The 18238-nt window shown below is 42.4% G+C and overlaps 3 protein-coding genes and 1 pseudogene across 4 annotated transcripts in view; 3 read left to right on the top strand and 1 right to left on the bottom strand.

Moving 5' to 3' along the window:
* The window catches only part of LOC145482658 (von Willebrand factor A domain-containing protein 7-like), an 82281-nt pseudogene that overhangs the window by 20932 nt on the left and 43111 nt on the right, over window positions 1-18238 (top strand). The window contains exon 2 of the transcript XR_014048791.1: window positions 13556-13713. The product of XR_014048791.1 is annotated as a von Willebrand factor A domain-containing protein 7-like (transcript). The remainder of the gene's footprint in view (window positions 1-13555; window positions 13714-18238) is intronic.
* Window positions 5098-7998, top strand: LOC145480448 (THAP domain-containing protein 1-like). The gene is made up of 2 exons (XM_081458708.1): window positions 5098-7263; window positions 7345-7998. Exons 1-2 carry the CDS (start codon window positions 7168-7170, stop codon window positions 7996-7998), a joined length of 750 nt encoding a protein of 249 aa, XP_081314834.1. The 5' UTR covers window positions 5098-7167.
* On the top strand, window positions 13776-17831 carry LOC145482685 (uncharacterized). Its single transcript, XM_081461327.1, has 2 exons — window positions 13776-16373; window positions 16998-17831. Exons 1-2 carry the CDS (start codon window positions 15759-15761, stop codon window positions 17829-17831), a joined length of 1449 nt encoding a protein of 482 aa, XP_081317453.1. The 5' UTR covers window positions 13776-15758.
* Window positions 17883-18238, bottom strand: part of LOC145482722 (ATP-dependent DNA helicase Q1-like) — a 361760-nt gene continuing 361404 nt past the window's right edge. The window contains exon 3 of the mRNA XM_081461364.1: window positions 17883-18045. Coding sequence (XP_081317490.1) covers window positions 17883-18045 — 163 coding nt within the window. The remainder of the gene's footprint in view (window positions 18046-18238) is intronic.

Here is an 18238-nt window from a genome sequence, read left to right as displayed (position 1 = left end):
AATCTAGGCCAAGAATTGACTCGTGCCCTTCAACGATCCATCGAGCAACAAATCGCTCAGGATCCTACCCTGACACCCCACTCCACGGTCCATTTCACCATGCAGTCCCGTGCCTTCACGCACGCCTTTCAGTCCACCACCTTCACCGTGCGAGAATTCGAAGAAGGGAGTGAAAGACTAACCACTTATCTCCAGTCTCTCGCGTCCAAACTCAACTCCAACGAAGAATTCACCCCCGACGACACGTTTACCATGGAAACCACTTTCATACGTACCCCAGGTCCAGGCAGCGGGAACGGAAAACGATACAGGCCGAGTTGCGCCGCCGTGCGGGGAATCGTCAAACGGTCGCGCGTGACCATCCGAAACAAAGACACTCTCTGCTGCGCCCGAGCCATCGTCACCATGAAAGCCTGGGTAGACGCGAACGAGAATTCGCGTGACCAAGATTACCACAATCTCAAACAGGGTTGTCCTGTCCAAGAGCGATTGGCCAAAGACCTACACCGTCGAGCCAACGTTCCCGAAGGACCTTGCGGCATTCACGAACTGCAACAATTTCAAAAAGCGTTACCTGGCTACCAGATCAAAGTCATGTCCATCGACCCACCCCACATGATCATCTACGCGGGACCCGAACCCTCAGATAAGATCATTCGTCTCATCAAAGAAGACGATCACTACAACGGATGCAATTCGTTCAAGGGATTCATCGGCAAATCCTACTTCTGCGACGAATGCAATCGAGGCTACGATCACGACGACTTTCGTCATCATCCCTGCCTCGGTCAATGGCGCACCGCCTGCAAACGAAAAGACTGCCCCGATTTCATCGAGAAAAAACGACCCCTAGCGCCAGGCAAGTTTCCCGAACCCACCAAGATCTGCCAATCGTGTCACAGACAATTCTTCGGAGACCGATGCTACGACGTTCACTCGCAAGTCCAGAGTCACAGCAAACACTCCATCTGCAACACTTACAAAAAGTGTGAGAAGTGTTGTCACGTCTACGAGCTTAAACACAAGAACAAGCGAGGAGGGCGTCCCCGTGGTCACAAGTGCGGATGGGGCGAATGCCGCATCTGTGAAAATCAAGTCTATCTGGAGACGCACCGTTGTTACATCCAACGCATCCACGAAGGCGAAGACGAGCCAGAAAGGATACGTGTCCCCCGCGACAAAGTCAACGGGAGACCCTTCGAAGAACCCGGACCCGACGATCCAAACACGAGCGTCTGGGTAGACAAAGACCCTCCCCTTCAAGTGTACTGCGACTACGAAGCCATCACCGACGCCGAAGGGAATCAGACCCCCATTCTACTCTGCCTGGAAAACGACGAAGATGAGACAGTCCACTCCTTCTACGGACGCAACTGCACCGCCGACATGTTCGAACTCCTCGAATCCCTCGCCGTCGACCAGGACAATAAGGATCGGAACGTCATCGTCATCTTTCACAATCTCAAAGGCTACGACGGGATGTTCATCCTGCAACACTGTTACACCACCCATCGAGAAGTCACGGACCAAATCACCGTCGGCACCAAGATACTGTCCCTGAAATCCGACAGACTGACTTTCAAAGATTCCCTCTGCTTTCTCCCGTTCCCGCTGGCCAACTTTCCAACCACCTTCGGAATCACCGAACTGCGTAAAGGATTCTTCCCACACAAATTCAACACCCTAGAAAACCAAGCGTACGAAGGACCCATGCCTCCGAGAGACATGTACGATCCCGATGGCATGTCCGTCAAAAAGAAAGCCGAGTTCGAACAGTGGTACCAAGAGAAAGTCGACAACGACTACCATTTCGTACTAAGGGAAGAAATGGAAGCCTACTGCGAGTCGGACGTCAAACTCCTCAAAGCGGGCTGTCAAAAGTTCCGGCAAGAATTCAAACAAAAAGCCGACTTTGATCCCATGGAGAAATGCGTCACCATAGCCTCCGCCTGCAACCGATTCTGGCGCAAGAAACTCGTCCCGCCCAACACCATTGCCTCCAGACCCCCGCGAGGATGGCACGGGGCACGATCCAATCAGTCCGTCGAAGCCCTGAAATGGCTAGCATGGCAAGAACACTCGTTGCAACGCACGGGTCAAGGTGATCGTATCCGTACCGTGCGAAACGGCGGCGAAGTCCGACTAGCCAATCAGCTCGTGGACGGATACGATCCGACCACTCGAACCGTCTACGAATTCCACGGATGTCTATGGCACGGATGTCCTCGCTGTTTCCCGACCCATCGAGACCGATATCCCATCTATCACGCCGATCGCACCATGCAGGAAGTCTACGAGGCCACACTCCGCAAACACGACCTTCTCAGTCGCCAAGGTTACCAGCTCTGCGTCAAGTGGGAATGCGACTGGGCCCTAGAAGTCAAAACCGACCCTGATATCAGCCAGTTTCTAGACACGTTCGAAATCGTCCAACCGCTCGAACCCCGAGACGCTTTCTTCGGAGGACGCACGAACGCTGTCAAACTACATCACGTGGCCGACGTGGCTCAAGGAGAGAAAATCAAGTACATCGACGTGACGTCGCTCTACCCATGGGTCAACAAGGGAAGTAAATACCCCATAGGACACCCTCAAGTCATCGTCAACCCCGACGACCAAGACATCCATCACTACTTCGGTATGGCCAAAGTGGACATACTACCACCTCACGAACTTTACCATCCCGTTCTACCTTTTCGGCACGAGAAAAAACTCACCTTCCCACTCTGCCGATCGTGCGTGGAAGACGAAATGACCAAACCCCTCCTCGAGAAATCACATCGATGCTCTCACACGGCTGAGCAACGCACGCTACGAGGGACCTGGTGCACGCCCGAAATACAGAAAGCCGTTGCCATGGGATACACGCTCATCAAGATCCACGAAGTCCACCATTTCCCGGAAAGACAACGCCGTACAGGACTCTTCGCCGATTACGTGAACACCTGGCTAAAAATCAAACAGGAATCCGCCGGCTACCCCCACTGGTGTCACACCCCTGAAGACAAGACACGTTACGTGCAACAATACCACCAGAAAGAAGGCATCGCTCTCGATCCAACCATGATCCAGAAAAATCCAGGACGCAAAGCCACTGCCAAACTCATGCTCAACTCTTTCTGGGGCAAGTTCGGTGAAAACCTACACAAACCCACTACCGAAGTCGTCTACACCGCAGCGCACCTCTTTGCCCTCGTTTCCAATCCCTTCCACGAGATAAAACAAGTCAGAATCCCCAACGACGAAGCCCTAGAGGTCGTCCACGCCGAACTCGAAGACAATCAACCCGACAACGGACGAATCAACATCTTCGTCGCCGCTTTCACCACCTGTTGGGCTCGACTCAAATTATACAGCTACCTGGAACAATTAAAACAACAAGTCCTCTACTTTGACACTGATTCCGTCATCTACTCGCACAAACCAGGTCAAGCCGACGTTCCGCTAGGCGATTACCTCGGAGAGATGACCAACGAGCTCGACGACGGTGATTACATCATCGATTTCACCTCAGCAGGACCCAAGAATTACGGGTACAAGACAAAAAATGGAAAAGTGTGCTGTAAGGTGCGTGGCTTCTCCCTCAATGTACGAGGATCCAGGCAACTCAACTATGACGTCATGAAACAAAATCTACTCGACGAACTCGAACAACCTCTCGAGGACGGTGGACGACGCAACATCCCCGTCGTTAACCCCAACTTCTTCTACAGAAACCCAGCCACCAAACATCTCAAGGTCATCACACGCACCAAACACTACGGACTTGTCTTCGACAAACGCGTCGTAGACACGAACACTTTCATGTCGTTTCCATACGGATACACACCATTGTAATTTTTTACTTCCTGTAAAATCAATAAAAAATCATCTTTGAAAACTCATTTCCTGTCTATCGCCTTATTTGGGCACGCACGTGACCTGGGATGCAAAAGACTGCTGACCTGTGACGTCACTGCAGACGCATATTTTGATAACCCCCTAACTCATGAATATATTCATGAGCAAATCCGGCCCTCTGATTGGTCGAGAGCCTTTTTTAATGATATGCACGGCCTTCTGATTGGCTACTGCCCACACAAGCGTCCTATACTACTAATATATTCACCCACTTTGAAGGCCAATGAACTTGTTCGAAAGCAGACAATAATCATCAAATTTGCTTCTGCTAAAATAAGCAATGATCTGCTGAACATTGAATCAAAATTAAATCCAAACAGAGTACACATTAATTATTTAGCATCAACGCCCAGCGTCTGCGAATTTTCAATATCAAGAAAAAAAGCCGAAGCCAAAACAAAGAATTCTGCGAGTGCTTCCTTTGAAAGGGTTGCATTGTGGTGGTCAGCTTGTCAAATATTTGGACTCTTTTAACCAAATTAGACGGTATGACGGTATTTTTTTTTACTTACTCTAAGCTGCAAGGTTTCTCAGAAAAGGTTTTTTATACTACTAAAAAGGATTATTAGGAAAATTGCGCCATGACTTATACATATACGGAGTGTGTTGAGAAGCTTTCCGCAAGCTGCGACGAAAAGGTCAATTAAAGAGCTTCAATTTTAAATTTATGTCACGAACATGATAAAATCAACCCCAACGTGCACTTACATTCGAAAAGTGGCACAGCAAATCTTCTAGAAAGAGTTGAAAAAATTGATTTTCAATTCAAGTAAACTGAAGAAAGCAACTACATATTTAAAAACACGAAATTTAGTGTTTTGAAAAGCCTGCTGGCCGACATTGGATTTCAGTTTCAAAGTAGACCCAAACAGGATAAAAATTAACTACCGCTATAAAATAGTAAGAAAGAACCACGTCAAGTAAAAAAAAACACGCGTCTCGGCATGATGATCTTCAAAACTATTCCAAACAGAAATTTGATAAACATGTATTCTGCCTAAAACCACAAAGAAATTAATAGTAGTCAAAATGGAAACTTGCACAAAACGAAATTTGAATAGTAGCGATTAGTCGCTTAGGAAACGAAGTAAAAATCTCCCCATTTTTTCAACGGTATATTACGTGGCAAAAGAAAATTTTATAATAAAACCATAAAAAAAAAATGGAACTCTATAAACAAATATTACACGTCAGCTTGTCAGTCAAAAAATATATATATTTTTTTTCATTTTCCAAGGAGTGCGCCATTAGAAATGGTTGGCCCTGAAGTACGATTTTGAAAAAGAACTTAATAAACAGGTAGATTAAGTTCATCCGTTGGACTAGTCAAGACTAGTCAGGTAATAGGCGGGCCGGCAGCTCCTAGATTATTTATGGAGGTATAAATTACGTCGTGAAAACAAGTGAAATAAGTGGTTTGAGACATTGTTCAACCCCAAACGCTGATTGGTTGTCACCGATCCATCGTTTTTCCAAAGTAAAAGTCCGCCTTATGTCCAAACGTGCTATTTCGCATTTGAATTTTGAAGAGTAAGAGTTAATCCCCCATATGGATCTGAAGAGTAAGAGTTAGAAAGTAAGAGTTATCTAGTTAATCCCCTATATATGGACCTGAAGAGTAAGAGTTAATCCAAGGGTAAGTTTCGAGCCGTAGGCCGTCTACAGAAACGCTCATTAATGTATGGCTAACTCCGTGAGCTTGCAAGATGAATCAAATCCTGCACTGTGATTGGCTACGTGAGCAGGCAAGATGGCGCTATCTTGCCCGCTCGGGATTACGCGCTGTGTCCCGCAAGAAAAATTTCTCAGAAGCGGAGGCCGTTTCACCAGAATTTTCTTTTGTAATTTGTGCCGTGAAAAATATTTTCCGTGCCAGTTAAAGATTTCCTGTGGTCTCTGTATAAGTGGAATTGGAAAAAGAGAAAACTAAACGTGTCAACGAGAATGAAAATAAAGAAACACAAATGTTGTCGAGTTTCATGAATTTATTTTGCAGCAAGCTACCCTACAAGCAGTTAGTTTCTCCTACGCCGAACGAGGGAGAAACCACTGCGAGCAACCGTTCGTTCCTTCGAATTATAAGCTTCCACATTTCACACCCGTTTTAAAAAGGACGCCAAAAAATGGCGCGAGAACCGAGAGAACCTGGTATCTAATGTGGAAAACCGCTGATCCGTGCTTGTTGAAGGTCGGGCACTCAGGATGCTGATGTAGGTCGCTTCTCTCATTTCGTTACAAGTCGTTTCGAAACACATTTAAAGTCAATTTCGTTTCAAAAGTAACCTCGAGGAAAAAATCTGATTAAAGTGTTCTCGTCTTGGTAATGCGTTTTGTGATTTCTTGCTCAAACGTAATGCAATGTTGATATGATGGCAGGGAGTCGACTGAGGAAGCTATTGGGCCGTTATTTAGGAGTTTCGTTATCCTGCGAGCTCCGGAGTTAAACTCATCCCACAGAGAAAAGGTATTTGTCTGAAGGTCTTGGGACTTTCTCCGCTGAATACACTAAAACTTCTCCGAAACGAGCTTGATTCCTCTTACTAACCAAACTTTGCGCAGCTTTACGTGTCTCTAGTCAGTTTAACTTTGCGGAACTTTACGTATCCCGTAGTATCCAATTTGTGGTTTCGTGCTTTGCAGAACTTAACCACTTCAGACGAGAAATCGCTTTGTAGTGATTATCCCGAAAACGTCGGTCAAAACCGAATGAGGGGAATTCGAAGTTACAACAAAGTGTGTAAATTTCTTGACTCAAGCAAAACACATCGCTGCGCCGACAACATGAACCAAAAAAGTACAACTGTTCTGGTCAACGAACGAATACACGGTCGTGCTCCTGCCGTATGCCCATATTCGATAAGAATTTTCCAGGTCTACGTCAGGATTGTACACGCCATGAATACTCTAGAATTCTATAGCTTTGGTGTCAAGATCACGTATTCGAGGATAAACGTATACACGCGCAGATCGCACATACTATGCTATGCTATGCACCCGAACTGTTACCTTCTTTTGTAAAATTCTTTTTACAAAGGGTTCGCCATCATACTCTAGAAGTACGACAGATGTGTGGTATACTTTAACGAAAATCCACCAACGATTATGAACGGTGCATATAGACCTCTTTAGACTGTTACGTCATAGGGTGAACACGTGACTTACATTGGGTAAACAAACATTCGTGTTTGCAAAGGAATTGCAGCGAGAGACCGCGGAGTTAGAATACGTTCTCTTCTCTCGACGTAATTTCGCTTGTTTTCGTTCAAAATGGTGCACTACTGTTGTGCTTATGATTGCTACAACAACTCAACTATGGAAGAGCTATCTTGGCATGGATTCCCAGAGGACAAGAAACTCCTCAAGGTGAACACATGTAACCTGATCGCTCGATCGCGTAAATTTTTGTTATATGTGGACCTGTAATTTAATCTGTTTACCTTGTAGGTTTGGATCTCTAGGATAAAAAGGGACACGAAGAAAGATTTTGCGGTCACGAAATATTCAAAACTTTGTTCAGTTCACTTCCGAGAGGAAGATTTCGTAAACCCTCACGCTAATAAAAGGTATCTGAGAGCGGGCGCTCGTCCATCAATTTTTAGCTGGACTAAACAAACACCTGAGCGATCATTACCAGAAAAACGAAGAAAGATCGAGGAGGTGAATCTTTTGCTAGAATCGGAATTAACGGAAACGGCATCCGAGGGTGAAGGAGAATACGACGAAACTGGTAGGGAGAACTTTGTCTCGCGTTCCATTCAATCAAACATTGAGATACCTTGCGAGCATAGGTTATCGGTGAGTGTTTTGAGAGATCTAGTGCACAGAAGAGGTAATGAAAAGAAATATTTTAGCCATTTAACTGGGTTTTCCAGTTACGAAAAGTTTCGAAGGGTACTTGAGTTTGTTCTCCCTGGGGTCATCGAAAGCACATCACATACTGGAACACGAAGGCGAGCAAAGAGCGCAAAATTGATACGTCGTTGTTATTCGACTCTGATCAAGAATCACAAAGTGATGATGATGGGAGCTCGGAACCAGAAGCTGACCCTGGTTCTTCAAGAGATCATGTTCTATCTGTGGAAGACGAGTTTTTACTAGTTATGATGAAGCTTCGTTTAGGCCTAACCAATCTTGACTTAGCAATGAGATTTAATGTCGCAGAAGCAACAATATCAAATACATTTATTACATGGTTAAATCTGTTGTTTATACAACTTGGCACCCTGAAGATCTGGCCTCACAGGAACGTCATCCTAGAAAACATGCCCAAAAAGTTCAAGGAAGATTATCCCAATAACATTATCATAATTGACTGCACTGAATTAAAAATTCAGTGTCCATCCTCCCTTGTTATTCAGTCCCAGAGTTATTCAAACTATAAATCTAGAAATACATTGAAATCCCTGGTAGGAGTCGATTCCACGGGAGGCTTTATGTTTGTCTCACAGCTATACACAGGGTCCATATCCGACAAACAGATAGTTTTTAGGAGCGGATTTCTCGATTTACTGTCAAGAAAAAAGGAAGTATCAGAAATCTTGGAAGGTGACAGCATAATGGCTGACAAGGGGTTTGACATAGGAGGAGACTTACAGAAAATCGGACTTCAACTTAACATTCCTCCATTTTTAAAAGAAAAACCTCAATTTAATGAAAATGAAGTCATAAGAACACAAACAATAGCTAAACACAGGATTCATGTTGAAAGAGCCATTGGGAAGGTCAGGCGTTTTCTTATTTTCAACAGTAGACTCCCAATCAGCTCACTGGGAACCATAAATCAACTTTGGACAGTGTGCTGTTTGCTCTCAAACTTTATGGATCCTATTTTAGTTGAGGAAGTCAAAGACTAACTTAAAAATCAAGATCTACTTGCAAAACAAAACAGTGACAGAAACGTGAGATACATTAAATACCCTGTACCTAATGCTACCAGGGAAAGTTAAGTAATGCACTTGTTTGCAACAATAACAAATACACTTGTTTTCCTTGCTTTTCCATTCAAAGGAGCCTCAATTGGTGCATTAATGTTGATGCAGTATTAACAGTTACTACTCTCAATGGGCTACACTGTAGGTGTGGCAAAGTGACTGTTCACATGGATTAACAGATGTTGCCCTCTCTTTGCTCAAGAATGGAATGCAATGCTTAAAATAAAACATGGTTAATTTAGGTAACAGTGTATTGTTTCAATAGGTAGGATCAAAGTTAATACGTTGTACAAAAAGACTACGTGATCCTGATAGATATATCACAAAGCCACACCAAGGTAAGCCACTAAGGGCAAGTTGTCCCTGGATTTGTGCATAATAACCCTGTTTATCATCAGTTCTAAGCTTTGGGACTCCATCAACCATACTGCAGGGGAAGTTTCTATCCTCGCATGCTGCTTCCATGGTGTGATTCCTCCAAGTGTAGGGACACTTGATTTCTAGTAATCCGAAGGGATGGTCAGAAGTTGGGTCAAACACCTTACCATCTGGGGTAGCACCAAGATAGGGGTGGGTGGAGTTAACAACAAGACTACTGTCATATACTGTAAAGTTCTTATCCAAGTGTTTCTGCATTTTTCTTGCATAGTGAGATCTAACTACTTTTTCATTTTGTTTTCCATGACGAATTGATGCTACATTTGAAAGATCCTTTGCTTCAAAAATACTTTTAAGAAATGGCTCTGTAGGCTATTTTTTTCTATGAAGTACTTTCCCAAAATTTGAAGCCGTTATTCGAAGTTTACGTTCTTCAAACCATGTGGACTCCTGAGCTTGACTAACAGTGTTGATCTGGAGGTCCCAAGCTCGTTCAGTGTTCATGCTAATGCTTTGCAAAATTGGATCCGACATTGTATGTGTAAAGCTACTGGGAGGAATAAATGGCTGACTGCATGCACTAGAAATTGGAATCTTGGGAAAAACCAAAACCCCCTGTGGTTGCTGATCCCTTGGAAGTGTTACACAATTGTTTGGTTTATAAAAAGCAAAGGTTGTATAGGTTTCCTTTAAATCAGTCAGTTGATACCCTAAAGTTGAACCAAGAGGGACATTCCCAAAAACAATATGTGTATCTGTTGAACATTCCTGATCACTGATCAGGTATGAAAAAGGGGAATGTTTTTCTTCGTTTGAAAGGTAATGACACATTTCCATCACATCTTGCTGCTTCCACCCATTTAACTTGAGATGTTTACCCCTTGCATCATAAAGTTTACAAGTTACTGGAGCCAGTTTTCGCTTGCCACCTTGGTCAGATGAGGCTTTAACAAAGGTACATTTCATTACTGGTTCTGGTTCAATACTGGCACCTCGTGGCTTGTGCCACTGCTGCGGCACACTTGTACAAGTTTGATCTGCTGGGATCTCCGTGATCCCCAACATACTCCAATGATTTAGCAGGCACAACAAGGCAAAAACATGGTTACAGTGGCCTCCAACCTTGCAATTAAGTTATTTGTATTTTGTCACATTAAAACTCATCAATACAATACATTTACATACACATGGAAATATGACTAAAATTTAACACACTGTAAACAATGCAAAAATATTGATTTCCATACGTTATTGAAACATGATTGTATATGTTGCAGGTTAAATTGGTTCTCGGGTTACATCTGTTTCCAACCTAAGCTGATTTGTTTCAACCTGAACATAATTTATAAACAAATTTATTGGACTTCAAAATAATTCAGATTATTGCTAAAATTGCTATCTACAAGTTAAAGCAGATTAATGTAGGTTGGAAACAGATTTTACCAACAAAAAAATATTTCACCTGCTAACATGCACACTGACCATTGGATTTAATGAAAGCATAATTAGAGCTTTCAAAATCTGGATAAAATTTAATGAAAATTTTACCGCGTCCAAAACAAAACATAAATCTTTGTATTTTTGATAAAAAAAAATTAGGGCAGGTTCAAAAAGCCCAGTTAACTATCGTCGGTTTTAAATCGACGAAACACTTTTCGGCTTAGTATTCGATGTGTACGTGTGACCTGTAATCCTGACCTGTGGAATGTGACCTAAAGTCACGACCTACACCAGCGTGATAATTATATTGTAATTGTGGTGGAACTTCGAGTTATATTTACCCCGCTTTGCATGAGCATTCTGCTTCTTCCACATTTCCTTTATCTTCTCTGTCTGCAGCAATCTTCAATTTTACGGTATGGGGAGCTTCGCTCTTCTTCTGGCTTCGGAAACAACGGCCTTTGACATAACAAGTCCTCGATCGACTGTCTTCTTCTTTCACGAATACATCATGAACGTAATTTTCTGTAAAGAATTTATAACCTTTTTCTCCAATTTCTTTTTTTCCACATCCTTTTAGATGATTTACTATTGTAATCGCGGACACTTTAGCGAGATTTCGCAACGATTTTGTCCACGCTACCACAGAAAGTTCATTAGCGCCCGCCATCTTGAATGTTTTGTTTACCCAATGTAGACCACGTGACCGCGAAGCTAAAGAGGTCTATTCCACCATATTCGACACAAATATTCCAGGTGTACGTCACCTGTTGTGTGCGGCTTGGATACTCTAGGATTCTATTGCGTCACAATCACATATTCGAGTCTAGAATACTCTAGAATATTTTGGCTTTCACGCAGTGTTAACCGCCGTCCAGCGCCATGGACGAATAAATTAACTTTGAACTGGTAAAACTAGTTTAAAACCTGGTTTAGGCTCACACGCATGCGCTCACCAACAAAACTGCTGCGTTTAAGCGAGCTCACCGTGTAGCGATCAAAGTCCAACTCCACTGCGAATGGTTACGATCATAATTATTCGAGACTGTGAGTCAGTCGCTTGAAACAGCTTTTACAAACCCGTTTTCGATCGTATTTTCTGAGTTAAAATCGTTTTATTGTGTTCATCTAGCTCAGCAATCCTGCTCAGCAAGTATTAAATTTAGGCTTTAGATTTAAACCCCAGACGAGATGGTACTTCGACGAAGTTCTGGAGCGTTCTTTGGTCGGAGCTTTTGTTGATACATTTGCGTTCTTTTGACCAGCGTTGTACAAACACCTCCAGTGAACAAATGCAGCTGACGTCAAATGCATCACGTGGGGCGTGAAAAACTCACGCCTGCTCGATGGAAAAGCTGACGGTTGCTCACAGAGGTTTCTCTCTCGTTCGGCGTAGGAGAAATCAATTGTTCGCAGGGTAGCAACAAGCTGAAGTAAAGACACAAGATGACATGAAGGCGTGGAAGCGGTATTATTTCCAAGAAAACGAGAATAGGGAACTTACCTACCTGAGGGAGAAATGGGCAGTACGAGCCTGTCAGTTTGACGTCTTTTCAACGAGGTCTTCGACGCTCCTTGAACAAAAGAGGTTCAAATGCGAACATTGTTGAGGGCCACAGAGTCGAGCGATAATTCTTCCAAGCGCCTAAGGATCGGCGAAAGCGGCGGGCAGATGAAATGAACATGTCTTGCTCTAATGGTTAAACCTTTAGAACTTAGGTGCTGAAAATTGAAGCCATTTTCAGACATTTTTGAGGTTCAAACAACTGCTTCGAAGAGTTCGAGAGGTTTCGTACATTTGCTAATTTATATTTATGCATTCACCCAATCAGGATAAAGGTGCACTCGCCATTGATTTTTGCATGAAACTGGCTTCCCTTTCAGTCCTTGGAGATAAACAAGTACAAAGATCATTTTTTGGTGTTTTATCCCATATAATAAATCCTTATTGACCAAGCTTGTTTGGTCAAGATGGCTGGATATTGGCCTCGTCCTTTTTTGGCGTGTTTATGGGCCGAGACAAAGTCGAGGTCCATAAGCACGCAAAAAAAGAACTTGGCCAATACCCACCCATGTTGACCTCACGCTGGGTCAATAACCCGTATATATTGTCTTTTATTCACCACTACATTTTCCTGTACCCGCAGCATGCCTAAAAGCTAAACGACACGTGATTTTATTTTATTGAAATTTCCAAATACTGTGGGGCACTGAAAGTTTTCGTATTTTCTATCAGGGTATCTTATGGCTTACAGCAATAATTAAATTTATGCATCCACGAAAAATGTTTTTCTTTTTAATGTCGTGATAACGTGCAAAAACGTGGAAAACGAGAAATAAAACCTTGCTTTTCTCCAAACCTCAGCACCCGCTTGCCGTTTTACTGCGCAGTTTTCACCCTAAAAACTACTCATTCGTGCTATATGGTGTGTTCGACAAAATTACAACGTTTCCTCGTTTCTCCGAAGTTTTGAAACAACACTTAGAGACAAATGGATAATCAAATTCCTGAGAAGATTTAAAGGAGGAAGTTTACGTACAGTTTCTTGAATTTAAAAAGCTCGAAATTTTTGAAAGAAAATGATAAGAGCACATACACATACACAATGCCAAATTGAAAATTCAGTCCGTGAATTCTCTAAAGCGAGAAGTTTAATACTAAGACCAAAAATAATTGGAATCGTTATTTGAAGAAAATTTCAGTTAGAATTCTAATAAAACAATTAGATTATTCGCTCTCGATTTCTATGAGGCAATAGTTCATTCGGCCTAATAATCTAATTGTTAAATAGTCGAACCTTGGCATTCTATCGCGCGAGATCGTACCACGCGATTAGTTTTGGCCAATGACAACAAAGGGAAATTACAGGTGAACTATATACGACATTATTCATTTCGACTGTCAGGCTCCATACAGTTGCCGCTGAACATGCCATAGAAGCTACAAAGCAGTTCTTTGAGGATCTGCGCAGTACTGTTGGCGATGACATATTTGCACGCTTCCTGGATCTTCAAGCAGTAAGGACATTAGCTCTTGTCATAGATGACACCGGTAGCATGGGAGGTAGGTCGGGATTAGTATAAATCAATCATATGATCAATAATACCCAGTATTGCGTGATCTAAAATACTAAGAAAGTTAAAAAATTTCGAGAGAAATATCGACCCTTAATGTATTATTTCCTATCCTATCCTATATCTCTTTATGCCATAAGGCACATAACGCTTTGACATTCTCTTTCCAACCAAATGTATTATTTAATAGTCTTTTATTCACAAGTTGCACATGCTGTGGCAATTGTTATTTTGACAGTGGAATTGCGAGAAAAACGTTCTTAAGAAATGCAACTATGTGGACGACGAACAGTTGATCTTGCGCAAGACTTCCTCTCGAATAGCTAACGTATAGATTTAGTCAAGCCTAAAAGCGGAGCTCCTTGGCCGCTTTGTTCAAAACCCGATCAAGCTAACCCAGGATAAGCGGGAATTTTGATTTCAGTTTTGTAACTTTGGGGTGAGGTTTTCTGTTTATATTTTAGGCCTTCTATTTGATTTTGAATAATCTCAAACTACACCAAGAGAGCTGACCCTAAAGCAGTGAAAAACACAGATAAATTTATACTTCGGTTAACTTTTAATCCTGGGTTGGCGTTAACCCAATTTCTGAACAACCCGGCCCTGATTACAACAAATTAACCTGACATGAGCTTGCGATCCAGTCGAAACAAGTGCTTGGTCAGCGGTCAACTTTAAAGACACATGACCTCAATGAGTTATAAACCTGAACCGGCGATATGGTCACATGATACTGCTCAGCGAATACCTTGTTTTGACAGGTGTCAATTGACCATAACATGGATGTCAAATATCAAAGACGTACGCTGTAAACCATGACTTGGTATTGGGTGGAGTATGGCCGCCATGTTGCGCGACGTCGTCGTCGTCGTCGTCGTCGCGCCACGCGCCCGCGATCCATGCCGCTAGCCATGTTAACCATGAAAAAAGAGTTGCATGGGTTTCTATTCCTATGCATGCATGTGGTTCTGTTCCTATAGTTGTGGTGCTCTGCTTGGTGACCCTACTGGTCGCCGGAGTTCTGCTACATGTACATACTGAAACTACTATAATTAAGATCAGTCTTCATTTTCAAAGATAAAGCAAAGTGGTTAATCCAATTTTCATTTGGTCCAGCTCAATAATGATTTAATTGAAAATGACGAGCCGACCCATTTTAAGCCTCTTACTCATTAATGTATATCATAGCAAACAGCAATGCCTCTGTTAATATTGATTTTATCTTGAGACTTTTTCCACTGTAAGATGATGAGTTAGTTATGTTAGAAATGTTAAAAAAAGGGGGGCAACCTCGTTCCCAGGGTCTTTTCCCTGGCTTGGGGGTGGGGCGGGAAAAGACCCTGGGATCGGCCGGTGAATCCTTCATATTGATTGGTTGATTGTTTTAAATAATTAATGCAAAATTTGGCCAAATAAAGATAATTTATGCATTATGCCGAAGTAAAAATGGCGGAAAGTATGTCCACTCCGACGAAGATTTCTCCTCGCAATCCAGTTTGCAGACTCTGTGGTGATTCTCACGAGAGTCGCTATATGCTTCGAATATTCAGCAAAGCTGGTTCATCAAAAGATCTGTGCGCTAAAGTCCATAAAACGTGTGGCATAAAAATTTCGGAAGACGATATGAGGTCAAAGGTTTTATGTAAGGGTTGTGTTTCATTCGTGAACAAGATGGAACAGTTTATTCAGAGAGCCCAACCCATAGAGAATACACCGTTGGACCAAAGCTCAGAATATGCTGTAAAGCGATGCGTTCAGCTGTCACCTTCTTCGCTTCATCCGTCGAAGCGTTTATCATCGAATATGCCATCCGAAAGCTCTGTGCACGTGGATGAGCCGTCGAAGCCAATCACACCAACAAGAAAGCAGCTCTCCTTCTCAACTCCACAAGCTGCGACAATTTTAATGCCTAAATCAACCGGAGATAACTACTCAGCCTCTTCTACGGATCAGCCGTGAAGAAATACTTCGACGTCTGCAGAACAGTCGTCTTTCTCAACACCGCAAGATGCTACCGGCGTGACCGCGGTGCTAATGTCTAAATCAAAAGGACATGATTGCACAATCACTTCCTTGGATCAGCTGTCGAGGCGAACGACATTAAGTCCGGTAGAGCAGCCTTCATTTCCAACTCAGCAAGCTGGAACTGTTCTAAGGCCTAAATCAACAGGAGACAATGACTGTACATCATTATTTGAAGGGCAGTCGTTATTGACTGAAAGACAGCAGAAAATGATTGTACAAGCTGTCAGCCACAAGGATGCAATTGTATTGGCGGCTATCTTGAAAGATCACTGTCCAAGTGTTGTCAGAGAGTTGAAGAGAACCGTTAGTGAGGAGTTGAAAACATCGTGTGCAGAGCTGTGCAAGCGTTCTCAAGGTTCCATTTTATATGGAAATGATTATGACAGCATGAAAGACTTTGATTTCAGCAAAGTTTGGCTTGAATTGAAGACGAACCTCCCTTTCTTTGTTGAGCTCATGAACGCAGTGTCTGGCAAGGAGAACTCCGTCGCAGAAACAAAGCTTGAACTTCAAGTAAAGTACAGTTTTTTGTACTCGATCCTTATGAACGAGAGGTGGCATGAACTCAACCTGGTGAAACGTGTGAATACAGTTCTCATCATTGAAGGTGGATGTACCAAAAAGGTCAGTAATATAATTTATAAGTTGATGATGTATAAAAAATTCATTGCTTTCCTTTATTATGTCCCTTACTCCCACTGCGTGAGTGACATCAATTCATACATTGAATACAATCTATGGTTGATCCTCTTTTCATACAAAGCTTGACAGAACTTTTGTTATTGTTTGGTAGTTTGGTGTCAAAAGTGAGTGATTAGTTAGGCTGTGATTGAGATTGTATTTGAAGAATTCATTAAAAAACATGTAATGTATAGGATATTTACACAGCGGCGTGAAGATATGAATTTTATTTTTTGGTGGTAAAGCAAGATTCTACAAACGAGTGCAGCGAGTGAGAAAAATATTGTTTTGACACACCATGTAATCAGTTGTCTTTTCATGTATAGACAACTAACTGTTTGCAAGCACAACCATGAAAGTCATAAATATCCTCACTAGCGGGGATATGGCCAATATGCTTCTTGGGTCCTGGATTTAGTTTCCTATGGATTTTATGTGTATTACATTTCCAGTAGAACACTCATGTCCATATAATAATAAGTGATCTTTGCAATGAATTGAAAATAAGAGATCAGTATTGCATGTATGCTGAATTTGACACTTTTATTTCTGCTCCCCTTGTAATAGCTTCAAGAACGACTGAATAAACTTGGCGTGTGCCTGTCGACTGGGAGAAGGGATACCCTGCTAAAGCTCTTAGGAGGTCACTTTTCGGATATAGTGGTGCAGCAAGTAAAGAAAGGAAGTGTGTTCCGAGGCACTGGTGACAACTGGGACCTGAAAATTTTGAAGGGTCACATGAGAAAGGAAATCCAGAATGATGATCTGCACTTGTTTGCCAGTAACCTGATTGAAAACAGAATCGACTTCAATCACTTGCCCAATGACAGCCCCAAAGGCAACATTAGAGATTTCCCTCGACATAATTTTTCTTTAAATGTACTGGAATGGAAAAGGTATGCAGAATGTGCCAAAATCATTGTTGGGCGAATTGTTCTTGAGTTCTTTCCCAAATTTAAGTTCTTGAAAGCTGTTATCCCTGAGCACATTTCTCATGAGTACAGCCAACAAATGTCAGAGAAGTCCATCATAGTAAGCCTGCCAATCATCAATGCAAATGAAGCAAAGTATGATGATTGTGTTAACATTTTAAGAACCTATGAAAAGTGGATTGCTGAAATCTATGTTCAAGCAGGGCTGCTAGATGAAATGCCACACACAGATAATCCACCAATTCCTGAAGGACCTGCAGCACCTGGACAGACAAATGCACACCAACAAGACACCCATGATGACCCAATGAGAGATATGAAGATTGCATTTGCAGGTGATCAGCTAACTTGTGTGAGATTTGCAGGTGCCAAAGATTTGCTGTCTGGTTCGCACACAGCAGCTGATCGTTTTGAACATTGCTCACCCTTTAAACCAGTGATGTGGCATACCAAAGCATCCCTTTTATAGTATTCATACTCATTTCTTCACAAAGCAGAGTCTGTCAATCAAGTTGGCACCTTAAAGTACTTCAGGGAGAAATACAATAGGAGGAATGCTACCCCTTCCAAAGTCTTTCAGTAAACGAGGTGGTGCTGTTGCTGTCAGAGCCATTGTAGGTACATTGGGAAAGAATGCGTTCAACACTGACAGGTCTTTGAAGTCTTTTCTAAAATCTTCACCCCTGAAAAAGAAAAAGAAACCCTGAGCTACAAATCTTTAAACATAAGTGCAATGAGACATACTAACAAAATTTTTGTTTAAAAGTAAGAATGTTTACTTAGTAGTATCTTGTTATTATGGTTCAGTTGTAAGAGCATGGCATGGAGACAATGTATGATGTTCCAATAAGCAGTGTAAATATCATAGAATTCACT

The sequence above is a fragment of the Orbicella franksi genome, chromosome 3 (genome assembly GCF_964199315.1).
Source record: "Orbicella franksi chromosome 3, jaOrbFran1.1, whole genome shotgun sequence".
Lineage (NCBI taxonomy): Eukaryota > Metazoa > Cnidaria > Anthozoa > Scleractinia > Merulinidae > Orbicella > Orbicella franksi.
Note: the sequence above shows the minus strand (reverse complement) of the source record. Positions and strands in the feature narration are given on the sequence as shown.